Source organism: Rhinichthys klamathensis, unplaced genomic scaffold (assembly GCF_029890125.1).
Source record: "Rhinichthys klamathensis goyatoka isolate OS25496 unplaced genomic scaffold, OSU_Roscu_1.1 h1tg000059l_1, whole genome shotgun sequence".
NCBI classification, from domain to species: domain Eukaryota; kingdom Metazoa; phylum Chordata; class Actinopteri; order Cypriniformes; family Leuciscidae; genus Rhinichthys; species Rhinichthys klamathensis.
Window position 1 is genome coordinate 7418006 of NW_026606604.1, and position 16845 is coordinate 7434850.

The 16845-nt window shown below is 43.8% G+C and overlaps 1 protein-coding gene across 1 annotated transcript in view; it reads left to right on the forward strand.

Moving 5' to 3' along the window:
• Positions 1–308: 308 nt before the first annotated feature.
• LOC130084054 (asparagine synthetase [glutamine-hydrolyzing]-like) overlaps positions 309–16845 on the forward strand; it is a 31217-nt gene continuing 14680 nt past the window's right edge. Inside the window, exons 1-2 of the mRNA XM_056249215.1 lie at positions 309–405; positions 16349–16604. Coding sequence (XP_056105190.1) covers positions 16356–16604 — 249 coding nt within the window. The 5' untranslated portion in view covers positions 309–405; positions 16349–16355. The remainder of the gene's footprint in view (positions 406–16348; positions 16605–16845) is intronic.

Here is a 16845-nt window from a genome sequence, read left to right on the forward strand (position 1 = left end):
TTGGGTCCCTCTATGGAGGGGAGAAAGAGGAAATGTTTGGAAAACCTAAACTAAATTGAATGTGTTTGTGGTTTTCTTTAAACTCTCAGGCATAAAAGCTGACGCTGTAATATATATGTGATTTATAAGAGTAGAAGAATATATAGCGATAGCATAGCTACTAGAATTAGTGGACCTCCTCCGGCCCTAGATACCCTATTAGCGACGGCCCTGCAGTCACATGACCTTATGCCGTCATAACATCTTTCACATTTGACCAATAAGCAACTTTTGGGGGAGGAACCGAGACCAAATATCTAATGCAGAAATGCAGCACGTGTGTTTCATCAGCCGATCTTCACTGAAGAAGAACGGGTGCTTTTCACACCTCATCCGAAATACACCCAAATCAAGCATCTTTTAAAGGTAGCACACCTCTTATCTGATTGATTTGTTACGAATTTATCTCACGATATGAGTTTTTAAAATGTAAAGAAGTGATTGAAAGTGATTATATGGGAGTTGGTATAGATATTGCTTCGAATGTTAAACCACAGCAGTTATTCAGCTTTCCTGTCGAATACATTTAACCGATGTAGATTATTTGCGATAAACGAACAGCTTAAACATAAATTAACCATAAATCTGTCAAACAATTGAGTCAGGTTTCCTCCTATTGAGAATATTATGATGATCTACTACACGACTAACGTTACACACAGTTTCCTGTTCAAGCCAGCCACGAGGACACGTTTTAGATGACAATATTAAAGTCACTATGAAATCAAAATGGACAATTCTTTTTTTATGTAATATTTTAGTATTTATTATAAATAATTTATCCGTGCACTTCATAATTTTTTTCTAAATTCACATGCCCTCGTAATCTTTAATAAAATACGTTAACTTCCCCTCGCCCTCAAAACGACTCGTCATCAGGTGTGTTCGACACAAGCGTGCCGCACAAGCAGTGTTGCCAATTTTTTTTCCAAATATAGTTTTCTACATCTGACCTTCAACTTTTTTTTTTTTTTAGGGTTATTGTCAGTTATAAACGACTGTCCTATTAGGGTAAATTATTTTTGTGCAAATTGTCTAAAACACGCATATTTAAATGCATTTTCACTCTCTGAAAAGTTGTGGAAAGGTCTTAGGGTTTCAAAAAAACAGTAAAAAGCTTTATTAACATTCTCTTTCATCTTGTGCTACCATATTTCATTTGGAACTCGTATGTGAAAATGTCAAAAACTTAAGTTAAGATGTAACTTTGCTGGCTCGAAAATATTGAAACCATGTCTTAGTGTTTCAAAAAACATTAAAACAATCTTTAACATTTTTTCTTTCTTGGAAGTCCTAAACAATTAATTAAATTGTAGCACAAGTGCAAATCAACAATGTTTTTTTTTTTTTTTTTTTTTTCAGTAGCCTACTCTTTCCACACACACAACTCGATCCTGTTTAGTTATAATTTTTGAAGGATCCTGCTTGTCAGTGTAGTGAGGCCAATAGGCAGTGGCATCTTTCCTGACTTTTGGTTGTAGTATTGTGGATGGATCACATGTTCCAAACTGGCATAGAATAATGTACCAAAATGCCTGACTCTCAAAAGCCTATTATACTGCCCGTCACTGCCAGTAATGAACAATAGTATGTAGAAAAAAAAATCTATCCCCTAAAAGGACTGTCATTTAAGCATTTTGATATTTAAGTTATTGAATTTACAAAATGTTAAATGGTCATTTAAAATGACCAAAAACTTTAGAAAACACATCTGGATGTTCAATTTCCTTAAATTGAATTTCCTAGTCAAAAATTAACTTACAAAGGAGCCTTGATAGCATGTGACCTAATGTGCTCATGTCTCTCCTCTTTGTCCTTGTTGCCAAATGTCAAGCACATGACACAGATTTTAATTTTATTGGTTGAAGGATATCATATGATAATGCTAAAATGCAATTTCGGTTGAATAATATTTTTGTATTTTCTCTGCATTGTTTATAAATGACGAAACACCATAGAGGGTTAATTTATTTTTGTGTCTGCAGTGTTGCTCCTAAACATTACATTTTAAACTACTACTAAACTGAAATTCATTGTCAAAGCTGTTTTTTTTAATAATGTTTGCAAAAATGTTGCATTACTGGTGTGTCTGTCTCCAGGTACTGCGTTGTCAATCATGTACAAGTGGTGTTCACTTCAGAGCCAAATGACACTGGGCCTCATTTACCAATCTAACACAGAAATCATCTTGAGACGGGGTTCACATGAGGGGATTGGCAGCATACAAATGTTTCATCAATCACATATGACTGTGGCAGCTGAAAAAAAGTGTCATTAAATATCACACCCCAAATTTTAGAAGCCTTGCCCTGTAGTTTACGACACAGAGAAATGTAACCCGACCAAGAAGTAATCTCGCGAAAAAGAAATTGCTCTTAAAAAACAGTCCTCTGCCTCTTTTTGCAAATAGTTACATTAATTTATATGAATATTAAATACTAGTAAATAAAACGAAATATTTACAAACATTAACCCTCCAATCACCCTCAGATTTACCCCACGTTTTTCCCACTGGGGTCAATTTTGGACCCCAGCAGTTTAAACCTCTAGAACATGATTTTATTTTTACAAAGTGTTATGTTTCAGGGATTTTATGTTTCCTTGTTGACTACGTAAATGGCTCTGTGAATAAATTACCTTAAATTGTTTGGAAGATTATAATATCAATCTCATTCAAATAAAAAAACTAAGTTTCATTCACTAATTTTGTGGATTATTTCACATTTGTACGTGCACAGGAGAAATTCTCACGAAAAATCTCCACCTAATTCACAACATCTGCATACGCACATGAATTTATTAACCTAGTTCTTATCTTAGTGAATTTGAAGGAAGTCATTTGCATAAAATACTACCAAGCATCTCCATATAAGGGCTTTCCGCACACGCTTTCCTTACAGCCTTTAGTCACTCTTGTCAAACATGCAGCTGTTTGCAGACGTGCTCTCGCCCTAACCTTGAGCAATGCCAAGAAGTGTCTTGACTTGACAGCTGTACATATGAGTATATCTGCGTTATTTAGAGAAACCTCGCAGCTGAACATAATTTGAACAAAATGAACAAAAAAGCTTTTCTTACTATATCACTGTATGTTGAAGATTCAATTAAATTGTATGTAATTTTATATATGGATGATATAATACAATTAATTAGTAAACATATTTTAATATAATTATAGTCATGTTAAGATGAAATATAACTTAACAGCTAATTGAGCCTGGTGTCAAATCTACCTCTAAGAACATTGATGCTGAATGTTAAAAAACATCATGTTAATTTTGTTTATCCAGTTGTCAGAATTCTATATTAAACTATAAAAGTTTAAAACACGAGTTAGGCTATAGTGGCATTCATTATAAACCACGTACAAGCAAGCCAAAATGTATTTATTTAAAGAGATACTCGCAATTGTACTCTCATACCTCTTTCATTCGGCAAGAATCCATATTCACCATGTAACTGTATGTGAAACTATTGTTCATTATATAAACAAGGCTTTATACAATTCCAATATCCACACAAAATATCATCCTTCGCATGTGCAAAAATATGTTTGCCTGGGCACATTGACCGGCACAGATTGTACAGAGGACCATTTCAGTTGAGCATTATTACTTTAATGTTTGGTTGCCTGCATTTTAGTTTGCTGATGAATGGCTGAAACTGTTGACAAATGATACCTCATTGTAAATTGTTACCAAAACCTTTAAGTGTCATGAAACCCCCCTCTTTCAGCTCAAGTCTACCTCACAATCTTTTTGAAAAATGCATCTTAAATGGGCGTGTTTGGGAGTGAGAAGGAAGGGAGGGAAGTGGCGGTGCAAGCCAAGGCAGGAGAGGAAGAGCAACTGTCAGTGGCCCATGCCAACTTGCACTAAAAATCAGGGGTAAAACGTGTGGAAATGCAAGATTTTTATAGCTGGCAAAGTTAGTCAAATGAAATGCACTGACAAACATCTGTTTGTCCTTTTTAAAGTAACTGAATTCACTTTATATATCAGATTAACCCTTTTTTACCCATACAATCACATAGGGCTGGGTGGTATATCGAGTTTGTACAATATAGCGATTATTTTTTTTTTCACTATGGAATGAGGCAAAACCGTTTATATCGATACAGTAGTTTCCCAGACAGCAACATAGTGTCGCCCAGATCCGGCCCACATCTAGTACGCGTGGAATCCACATATACCAGATGTGGCCCGGATGTGGGCCGACACTGTCACTTGCTGGGCCGACACTTGCTGTCTGGGTTGATACGAGCACATCTGTAAAATAGCGGAGGACGCAGTGTGAGCTGCTGCAGTGAAAATACGTAGTACAATTTGTCCGAAACAAAACACAACTATCTTAACAAATTTTTTGAAGCCCTTAATATAAGCTTAACAAGTTGAAAGCAGCTTGCCCTGTCAGTAGGGATGGGAATTGAAAACCGGTTCCACTCGAGAACCGGTTCTAAGTTTTACGATCCATTGATATTGTAACGTTAACGTTATGCCCTTTGACGTTAACGAGTCCTCTTATCGATGCTCCTGCTCTGAGTCAGCTATAGTATGAAGGCTACAGACCGTGAACTCACAACTGTCCCTTTTGTCCTTTATCAAGCACCATAGCACGGCGTCCAAAGCGAATTTTTGTACCGCCAAAGCCTTATTTGATCGATGAGTAAAATTGTCTCTCTGGTATAGATGAACCGCTGCGCTTGGGACAGGGCCCCGGTAAAACGCGCACTCTCTCTCTTCGGAGTAAGGCAAAAGAAGGCTTCATCGTCTCAAAACTAAGCGCTGTCTTGTTCTCTCTCCCTCGCACATATTAACCAAAATAAACGACATGATGGTAAGGTCGGGAGACTAAAGTTTCATGTGGAGCATTCGGAGATTTGTTTTTCCTGAATTATCGCTGGGTGTGAATTGTGCTAAAATACGTTGACTTATCTTCTCTGAAAAGCGTTCCGCACATAGGCTTGGGCGGTATCCAAATTTTGATACCGTCAAACCTCCTCCCTATTTTACCGCGGTATACGGTATTACCGCGTGACTAATTAAAAATTATTACATAAGGCTCAGACAGCATCACCAAACTGTTGGTTTGTGCAGGGATGAGTCACAATTTTCGAATATTCAATTATTTGATTTTATTATAGAATATGGAATAGGTTGTGGGATTATTGTCTATAAAAAATCCCCATGTTTTCCGTTCTGATGCGGTGGTGACACGTTCAACCAGAGGGTGGCGATGCCAATAATGCATCTAAAAGCTGTCAATCAACTCTCAGACAACAGGAGAAGATGCACATTGTGAGCGGAGCATGTGAGCGGAGTGGTAATATTTCCTCCAGAGCAGAGAGCGCATTTCTGAAGATCACGCGCCGCGTGCTCAGTCCACTCAGCGTCGCGCGCTCAGCATGCCCGCAGTGACATGCTGGTTAGAAAACATGTGAAGTAGGGCTGCCCGTGCATGACTTAAACAATTTTTTTTCTAGTTGACTAGTAGTAGTTGATTTAAGCCATTAGTCTAATCATTTATATTGATTAAATTACTTAAATATATATAGGAGAGAATGCTAAACCATAATGAGCGTTTTCGTAATATATAGCCTATTCTGCATCTCAAAGCACACATAAAGCTTGCCACAAAGAACCGGCAAAAGTAATTATTATGCATGAAACATTTTAATTGTTTATTAATAAAAAACTTTCTATGTCAGTGGCTGCACAGATAAAGTTTACGATGCAGACTCGCATCTTCGCAGTAGTGAACGCGCATAGAGAGAAATGCACACTTCATATGAATTAGCCTACAGAGAGCAGCCCATTTCTTTTAGTTTTTAATTGTTTTGTTTAAAAGTAGACATTTCAAGCTTTCTATATATATATACACTTCTCAGATATTTAAGGCATCTATCTTATACGCTGAGTTTCGTTTATTTTAGGAGACGCGCTCCAGTTCACGCGCCGGCTTATATTGTCTAATATATATCCTTCTTATTTATTAATCCAGGCAATTCGTTGATGAAACATTGATTAAAATGAAGATACAATTTATGCGAAACGAAATTCACTTTAAAGAAAGGCTTTCTACAAAACAAAACGTAATAAGTGGTCAAAAATCATGTCTGACCCATTCCAAATGTTTTCCGATATTGGCCATCTTATGATCCTATCTTATTCATCTCATGCAGTTTCCTTTTCATATAAATCAACATAGATGAAATAAAAAAAAAAAAACATTATATTATTAAACATAAATATGAAAAGAAATGAGTTTTTTATTTATTTATTACTTATAGCCTATTTAAGTGTCACACTGCTCCGCTGTGTAGCCTACATGCATGTGTGCGTGCATATGGTGGAGGGGTGCGATTTTCGAATAATAATTAAATAATACCAGGCGATCTTCAAATATTATTTTTGCTTGAAATGCCCATCCCTGCCAAACTGCAGAAGTCGTGTTCTTCTTCGAGACCAGGTCACTCGTTGCGCAACTTGCCATCTTTCCCCCTCTCTTTCTCCTCCACACTGTCACGTGATGACAACCACACATAAGCATTTTTAGCCATTAAATAAATTATATTTAATCCTTTTCTCCTATATAAGTGCATTGGATTTTTTTTTATGACGGTATGACGATATTGAAACTGATACCGTTGCTATTTTTAGATCCCGCGGTATACGATATTACCGTATTACCGCCCAAGCCTATCCGCACATTCAGCTGACATAAACCACACTTTAAATAAACGAAAAAAAACATCCAGTGATGAAAAGTTTTCTGTGATGACACGCATCTTGTGGGATGTCCCAACCGCCGGGATAATCGCACAACGCGCACACGTCCAATTCGCGAACTAATGACTCATTTGAACCGATTCGTTTTAATGAATGGTTAACTGATCTTTCCAACACTGAACTCACGGGACGTTTAATCGGTGTATAACTAATCGGTAACATTTTACAATAAGATTCCATTAATTACATAAATTACATAAAAAGTACAGTTTGCTTAGTCAAGTCAAGTGTAAGCTTTAAAACAAATAAAACCACTTGTTTTTCCCCCCGAAAAAGCATATGACTACTTTTTCCCACACAGTGCTATCAGGAATCGATAAGAGAATCGTTAAAGAATCGGATCGATAAGCAGAATCGTTAGTGAACGAGCCGCGCACATGCGCACCAGAGTATGTGAGCGGAGTGGAGCGGCAACAATGTTCCCTCCGCGCTCCAAGCATTTAATAATCACTCCGCTCCAGCTCCGCTCCGGGTTCACCATTTACCGCTCCCGCTCCACTCCTCGCTCACTGATATCAGAAACACCGCTCCGTCTTCGCTTCCCGAGGAAATTGCGAATAGCTATTTAAGTATGCTTTGAAATCTCACAAAATTTCTCCTCATCGTAATATATAGGCATATTATTATTTGTTTTTTTAAACATCATTAGGAGAATAGTTTCAATGTGGTTTATTGGATAGTGTGCGAACTTTTCCAATGACTTATTACATTATCAGCATTATAAGTTAAATATCATTGCTGCTTTTTGCAGAGCATATTTTGTTTGGAAAGATGAAAATAACGTTTTCATCAGTTATCTACGTACGGGTCACTACATTTCTTACAGTTTTCTGCTCGTTCGAAATCAAACCGACAGCACTGTAAGATTACATTTTTTGAATGCAATGGATTGAGACGCAATCGTGAGAAAGCGATTGCGTGTGTGAATAAGTGTTACCTGTTTAAAATGTGCTTTCACCCGATCCAGCTCGATCTCATGAAAGTGCGTCACACATTTTATTTCTCGTACCATTTATACACCAAAAACTTGTTTTTGCTTGCATAGCCTAAGCCTAGGATACGCAGTTTTCGCGTGCATATGATACGCACTTTATGGTGCGCACGCACTTCACACACCTAATCATAACCAAGCCAAGGGGTTCCCTTTCGAGAGGTTCCTCTTATTGCGTAAGTAGCTTACGCTATGGGAAAACTCCTTTTCTCGAGAAATATTGAAGTCTTTATGTAAAACGCATTGCAGCTGCACAGCATACAGCAATGAGCGAGGCAGCTCGGTCATTGGCTGTGCTGCGGCAACTGCACGAACCTATGACGGGGCGACTCTGAACCCGCTTCCAATGAGCGTGCTTCGCGCCCACGCGCGTCAGAGCCCGCCAAGATGGGCGTGGCCAAGGGCTATATATTGGGCGCCCCGTCGTCTGAGTTCTTTAGATTTAATCTCCTTCAGCAAAGAACCTTCTCTTCGCTGGATCCTCCGGATTTGTTGGAGTCTTTTCGCCGCCGCCGTCGACAAGCCTACAGCAGGACTGCTTCGAGGACGCCGGCGCCTTCGATCGCCCTTCTGCTAAGCCATCCGGCGCGCATCATCTAATATCCTTTCAAAAGCTTTCAGTGTTCGCCCCCGCGACACTTTCTAAAAGAGCAAATTTAACAAGGCGTTGTTTCAAATGCCTTCCTGCGCCTCGTGTCGAGGCCCTCTTCTGGACGGGGATCGTCACATCATTTGCGCCCGCTGCCTGGGACCGGACCACGCAGAGGCTGCCCTTACTCGAGGCGGATGTCCCGAGTGTGACGCCCTGGGCCTCACCGAGCTGCGCGCTCGCTTCGCCGTTTTCACCGCGAAAGAGCCCACCTCTTCCGTGCTGCCATCTCCTCTGGTCGAGCCGCACAAGAAAAAGCGCCGCTCACAGAGGCCGCCGGAGCACGCGGTTTGCAGTGATGTCACGCCGGGCCAATCCCCGCGTGCTTCACCACCACCCGAAGACTCCCCGCCGCCAGTCCAGTTCCACAGGCGGACCAGCACCCCTCCAGCGGAGCGATGGGGCTCGTCTCGTTTGGCGCGTCAGGGGATGACGATGACAAGGATGACAGTTTTTCCGGTGACGCTGCATCCGACGACTGGCCGGGTTCGTCGTTCGACCCCGCGCCATCGACATTAGCGGGCACGAGCGCGGGCTCCAGCATGGACTCGGAGAACGTCCGCATCCTGTCTAAGGCCGTGGAAGACCTCGGGCTCGATTGGTCTTCCCCGGAAGAACCCGCCCGCAGCCGACTGGACGAGTGGTTCCTGCAGGGGCGCCGACAGGCCCCTCGGCAAAGGCCCTCCCCCTTCTTCCCGGAAGTTCACGACGAACTCACGAAGTCGTGGAAAGCCCCGCACTCCGCTCGCCTGAAGCCTTCTTTTTCTTTGTCGCTCTCCTCTGTGGACGGCGCGAAAGAAAGAGGCTATGAGGGGGCTCCGCCCCTCGAGGAGGCTGTGGCCAATCATCTGTGTCCACCCTCCAACGCTGGATGGAAAGCTAAAGCTTCTCATCCCTCGAAGCCTTGCCGGTCTACGTCAGCTCTCGCTGGTCGCGCATACGCCGCCGCCGGCCAAGCTGCATCAGCGCTACACTCTATGGCTGTCCTCCAGGTGTTTCAAGCTAAACTTCTCCGCAGTATGGACGAGTCTGGACCCGATCCTGAGGCATTTAAGGACCTACGCAGCGCCACTGACTAGGGGTGTCCATGGTTAACCGATTAACCGTTAAAAATTGCTTAACCGAGTGAAACATTTTGCTCGGTTAAGTGGCGTCAATGGCGTGCATTGAATTTAGTTGTAATACATTTTTGCACCACCAGAGACCGCCAGAGCGCTCCCATATATTTGTAATGTCCACAAGAAGAAGTAGTCATGACTCATGACCAGTTTTCTAATATGAAGCGGGCAAAGAAAAGCACAGCGTGGGAGCACTTTAAAATCGAGAATGACGGGGCAAAATGCAAGTATTGCAATGAGATATAATATGAGATATAAGGTTAGATATACTTCAAGTACAACCTCGTTGTTGTACCATCTCAACAGCCAACACCCGGGCATCATTATGGTCTTGTGTGTTCACACCGAACGCGAATAGAGCGTCAAATAACGTTACGCGTCTATCGCGTCTAGCTTGAACATTCGCTCGAGTTCAAATTTTTCAACTTGCGCGGAAGACATTCGCGGCAAACGCGTCGCCCAATTCGCGTCATTCGCAATGCCCGGCGCGAATGATGCGTCTTCGCGTCTTTGCATTGACTTTGTATGTAATCACTGGCGCATATAATTAAATTCGCGTTCGGTATAAACACAACATAACTGCTCTGTCCTTACCACTGCGTTTTATTTCTATAAATTAATTTCGTTTTAAATGTGGTCCAACCAGTTATTAAAGGTGTTAAAAATGAACTACCCCTTTCTCGTGTGTCTGTATCTCAGGGTTGCGGCGCGCACACTATGGTTAACCGAGTATTAACCGCTAAGGGCCTCGGTTAACGGTTAATGAAAAACTTGAAAACGTGCAGCCCTACCACTGACATAGCGCTGCGAGCTACAAAAGCCACCGCCCAATCCATCGGCCGTGCTATGGCTAACCTGACTGTCCTTGAGCGCCATCTGTGGCTGACGCTAACAGAGATGAAAAAAAAAAGGATGCAGATAAGGCGCCATTTCTCGACGCGCCTATCTCGCAAAGCGGCCTGTTTGGACCAGCGGTGAAGGAGTTCGCCGAGCGCTTCACCGAAGCCCGTAAGGACTCGCAGGCTATGCGTCACATCCTGCCCAAGCGATCTAGCTCATCGCAGAGCCGCCAAAGGCCGCCTCAGCAGCAGCGAGCTAAGACGGCGCCTCCCATCTCTCAGCCCAGACCTGAAACGGATTTTCGACGCCGCTCGCGCTCTGCCAACAGGAAGCAACCGCCCGAGCGACGGGGACCTCGGCCCAAGATTGTGCTGAACCCAGAGCCTCGTAAGTCCTCCTAGCTACAGGGAGAAAAAGGGGGAGCGCGTGTCTCGCAAGAGCCGGACCGTTCTCTCCAAAACGTTTAAAGCATTACCCAGTCCCCTTACAGGCGGCTGGAAATGTCTATACAGCAGCCAATGTGCCAGCCACACAGCTCGCCCACCTGCAAACAAACGCCGTTTTTACGGCGACACACAGAAATCACATAAAGAGCTATTTTCTGCCTGTGTCATTAAAGGGTCACGTGTCCACACCAAAGTGCGCATTCCCACATATCAAACCTGTCAACGCAGTGCCAAATGTTTTCCCAGTTCAAGCTGGACGCCCCATAAAAGTAGATTGTGTGCCAACTGTCACGTATTCACCACTACACATAAGCACTGTTCCCACAGTTATAAACACTTCCCCAGTAAAAGCGGGAAGTTTTATAAGAGTAGCGCGTGTGCCCGCTGCTATGCATGCACCCCAACTCACAAACACTGTTTATATGACCAAAAACCTCCCGCCACGAGCGGGAAGTTTTATGAAAGTGGCGCGCGTGCCTACCACAGTTTATGCACCCCCACCCATAAGCACTGCCCATACAGTGTTAAACATTTCCCCATCTCACTCTGAGTATTACGGCGAGCGTGCCTGTAATCTCACACGCACCCCTGCACTCGGCATTCAACAAAGCTGCTTAGCGCGCGCCCGCGCCGCTGAGAGCTGTAAGCTCGACATTAGCACAGAGCGATTCGCTGGCGGGAGCCATACGTCACTGCGACACGCCCCCAGCCAGCATTCAGCCCATATCTGTGCGAGCGAAAGCTTGGGAAAATGTCCCCGACATGCCGAAATGGGTTTTGAACATAATAAAACACGGTTACTCGCTTCAATTCGCTCGCAGACCGCCCCGCTTCACAGCAGTGGTCGAGACGAAAGTGAGAAAAGATGTTTCACATGTTCTACGCACCGAGATGCTCAAACTGATAAAGAAAGGCGCTATAGAGACAGTCCCTCCCTCTATGAGCGAGGCAGGTTTTTACAGCCGCTATTTTCTCGTCCCGAAAAAGGATGGCGGTCTCCGCCCCATTCTAGATCTCAGACATCTGAACAAAGCTTTAATGATTCGCTCGTTCAGAATGTTAACAACCAAACATATCCTCGCGCAAGTTCGCCCAGGGGATTGGTTTCTATCAGTGGATCTGAAAGACGCTTACTTTCACATTCCGATAGCGCCTCATGACAGGCCTTTTCTGAGATTCGCTTTCGAGGGACAGTCATACCAGTACACAGTACTACCATTCGGCCTGTCACTGGCACCCCGTACATTTACGAAATGTATGGATGCAGCACTTTCCCCCCTGAGACAGCGGGGAGTGCGAATACTAAATTATCTCGACGATTGGCTAATCCTAGCACAATCAGAGAGCCAGTTAGTGACACACAGGTCTTGGATTATCAGTCATCTAGATCGCCTGGGTCTAAGAATCAATTTTGCAAAGAGCATGCTATCCCCCAGCCAGAATATTTCTTTTCTGGGAATAGTGCTAGACTCAGTGCAGATGACGGCGCGCCTCTCGTCAGAGCGCGCGCTCACTATCCGGCGCCTTGCAACATCGTTCAGAGCGGGTGCGCGCGCCCCCGTCAAGCGATTTCAAAGGATGCTCGGTCTCATGGCCTCAGCATCAGCTGTACTCCAGCTAGGATTGTTGCACATGCGTCCTCTCCAACGCTGGCTCAAAAGCCGTGTCCCCACTCACGCGTGGCACTCGGGCCACTTTTTAATCAGAGCGAATCACGGCTGCATAAAAGCCCTGACGCCCTGGAAGGCTGTCGACTGGACCTACGCAGCGCCACTGACTAGGGGTGTCCATGGTTAACCGATTAACCGTTAAAAATTGCTTAACCGAGTGAAACATTTTGCTCGGTTAAGTGGCGTCAATGGCGTGCATTGAATTTAGTTGTAATACATTTTTGCACCACCAGAGACCGCCAGAGCGCTCCCATATATTTGTAATGTCCACAAGAAGAAGTAGTCATGACTCATGACCAGTTTTCTAATATGAAGCGGGCAAAGAAAAGCACAGCGTGGGAGCACTTTAAAATCGAGAATGACGGGGCAAAATGCAAGTATTGCAATGAGATATAATATGAGATATAAGGTTAGATATACTTCAAGTACAACCTCGTTGTTGTACCATCTCAACAGCCAACACCCGGGCATCATTATGGTCTTGTGTGTTCACACCGAACGCGAATAGAGCGTCAAATAACGTTACGCGTCTATCGCGTCTAGCTTGAACATTCGCTCGAGTTCAAATTTTTCAACTTGCGCGGAAGACATTCGCGGCAAACGCGTCGCCCAATTCGCGTCATTCGCAATGCCCGGCGCGAATGATGCGTCTTCGCGTCTTTGCATTGACTTTGTATGTAATCACTGGCGCATATAATTAAATTCGCGTTCGGTATAAACACAACATAACTGCTCTGTCCTTACCACTGCGTTTTATTTCTATAAATTAATTTCGTTTTAAATGTGGTCCAACCAGTTATTAAAGGTGTTAAAAATGAACTACCCCTTTCTCGTGTGTCTGTATCTCAGGGTTGCGGCGCGCACACTATGGTTAACCGAGTATTAACCGCTAAGGGCCTCGGTTAACGGTTAATGAAAAACTTGAAAACGTGCAGCCCTACCACTGACATAGCGCTGCGAGCTACAAAAGCCACCGCCCAATCCATCGGCCGTGCTATGGCTAACCTGACTGTCCTTGAGCGCCATCTGTGGCTGACGCTAACAGAGATGAAAAAAAAAAGGATGCAGATAAGGCGCCATTTCTCGACGCGCCTATCTCGCAAAGCGGCCTGTTTGGACCAGCGGTGAAGGAGTTCGCCGAGAGTATCAGTCCGGCGTGAGTTTGGGCGTGAACACAAGGAGAAAAATGATCACGACAGATGCCTCCAAAATAGGCTGGGGGGCCCTTTACGAGGGCAGGCCTGTCTCCAGCTTGTGGTCAAACCTGGAGAAGCGCCTACATATAAACTGTCTGGAATTGAAAGCGGTCGCTTTGGCTCTCAGAGCCCTGCTCCCGTACCTGAAGGACGAGCACGTCCTAGTCCGAACGGACAACATGACGGTAGTCTCGCATATAAATCGTCAGGGTGGACTCAGATCGAGCTCCCTGCACTCGATGGCCAGGGAGCTCCTCCTATGGTCCCAGCGCAACCTGCGCTCGCTGAGAGCAGCGCATGTGCCAGGTGTTCTGAACCAGGGAGCGGACATGCTGTCCAGAGACAAGGTTCTCCCAGGAGAATGGTCTCTCCACCCCCTGACGATTCAGTGGTTATGGCAAACCTTTGGCAGAGCAGAGGTCGACCTCTTTGCCTCCAAGGAAAATGCGCACTGCCCTCTCTTCTTTTCAAAGAGCACAGACGCGCTCGCCCAAGTCTGGCCGAGCCGCCCGCTGTATGCCTTCCCTCCGGTCGCGATGCTACCTCAGGTCATCGGCCGGATCAGGGAGGAGAAATGTGCAGTGCTCCTGGTAGCCCCACTCTGGAAGAACCAGACGTGGTTTCCGGAACTGATGCAGATGATGCAGATGATGCAATCTGCCCCATGGCCGATTCCACTGAGGCTAGACCTCCTCAGGCAGGCCAACGGGATGATCCTCCATCCCCGCCCCGATCTGTGGGCCCTCCATGCGTGGCCCCTCAACAGGTTCCCGGGAACCTCCCCAGTGGAGTGTTAAGAACCATCACTGAGGCGCGAGCGCCCTCTACGAGGCGCTTATATGCCCAGAAATGGAAGGTGTTCAGTGACTGGTGTAAATCCAGGAACCTGAACCCTGAGACATGCGAAGTACCGAGTGTGCTCGTTTTCTTACAAGAGCTGTTGGAGGCAGGCCGCACCCCCTCCACGCTCAAAGTATATGTGGCTGCCATAGCGGCATCGCACGACCCTGTGGAAGGACGCACACTTGGGAAAAACTACCTAGTCGTTCGTGTCCATCGGCGTCATCATTCACATCCTTAACTTTTTTTCTGATTTGAGTGATCCATCTCTGTACCATGCTAGAGTAATGTGTTTAACGTGTGAATCCTTACTAAAAATGCAGTTCTATAATGAGCCGTTGGCATGAATTGTACTCGTGATGGAGCGGTAGTGGAGCGCTCTCGGGGCGAGTGAAAACCACGATGCTCCGACTTTAAAAAAAATCCGCTCCGCACTCCATTCAAAATCACACCGCTCCACTCCTCGCTCCGCTCCCGCTCCACTCCGCTCACATACTCTGATGCGCACCAAACAGACGGAGCACAATAGAATAGTAGCGCAATAATTTGCAATAATAATAAAAAGACTTAAATATACATACTCCTAAAATATTTGTTGTTGGAGACAATAAATGTGTCATATGTGGAATTTTAAACCTACAAATATATTTTTATGAAAGTGACCATTATAATGGGGTAATCAAATGCACGCTAATATAATTAGTTTGTGCTTTTGTTTTTATTTTCATTTTTCTCCACAAACACAATAATTTACCATGACGATGATAAATTGAAATACAATAACTACCGAAAACACACTGACTCACGGCCGCTCTCACTGAATACCAGCCTACTCTGCACTGAGCCGAGCCGAGGCCGAGGGTCCCTGACGTGACGTAAAATGGCGTGATGTTGAGAAAAAAAAGCTCTTTTTACGAGCAGTCCAAGAAACTCTCACTTTATCTACTAAATTAGTGCCCTTATGTCGTTTTAAAACATTTTAAATCCTGCATTAACATTTCATAAGGTATTTTCATACAAGGTTATATATTAGTTTTTTTTTTTTTTTTTTACCTGCAATATGCTCTTTTAAAGGAATTATTATCTGATGACTCCATCTAGTGGACAACTTTAGTATTATATCCATTATCGGTCAGCTAAATTATCTTGTAGTCTTTAAAAAAAAATAAAACAAAGACAGTTATGCCCCAGAGCTTCAAATATTCATGAAACTAAGCATGTTTCCTCACAATTACTTGTTCACCATATATAAAAAGTTTTGAGGAGTTTGGTCTATGCTATCTTAATTCTTAAATCTTTATTAATCTTAACAATCTAATGTTAAGTCGTAGCTAATGATTGTAAATTAGAAAGTTGTCTGGCTTGATGAGAACACCTATATGTACTGAGTTTGGTGACTTTAGAAAAAACTAACCCCCCACCTTTGTTAAAAGGTGGCACTATGCCAGTGTCTAACTATCATTAATGCTGATCTGTGTCGAGTTTCATTCAATTCTAAGCAAATGCCCCAAAAACACCTGAAAAGATTATAAGAATAAAAGAAAGAGAATCTGTGCAAAGTGAGGCTACTGGATGCTATTTAATCATGCTCTCTGTACTTTGATGGCATGCAGCTGAGTCATGTGGCATTGGTGCCATCTGAAGTCTGGAAAAAATTTCAAACTGCCATGCACTTGAAGTCAGATTCCAGTAGGTCTGTTAAAACATTTGGACATGATTACTTTTGCTCCCTTCTAATTTTAATGACATTTTTATGCATTGTTTTTTCCAGCATCAGAATGTGTGGTATATGGGCCTTGTTTGGTAGTGATGAGTGCCTCGCGGCTCAGTGCACCAATGCCATGAAGATCGCCCATCGGGGTCCAGATGCTTTCCGCTTCGAGAATGTCAATGGATTCACCAACTGCTGCTTTGGGTTTCACCGCCTTGCTATTGTGGACCAGCTGTATGGCATGCAGCCTCTGCGTGTCAAGAAGTTCCCCTACCTCTGGTTGTGTTACAACGGTGAGATCTACAACCATGTCAGGGTAAGTAGCTGAACGTTGTTCACACAAAAATATTATTTTAGCACAGTGATAATTTTTCGTGCTGGATTAGTATTATCTGGGGACCTCGTGTGATTTAGAAATTACCCTGTCACATCTGAATTTCGTGTGGCGCATTCGCACGGGATAACCGAAGCCTGTGATTTTACTCGAATTTACTGACTTATCTCCCGGATATGACGTCAATAGGCTATTGCTTGGAAATGTATTTTCGTTAGGTCTA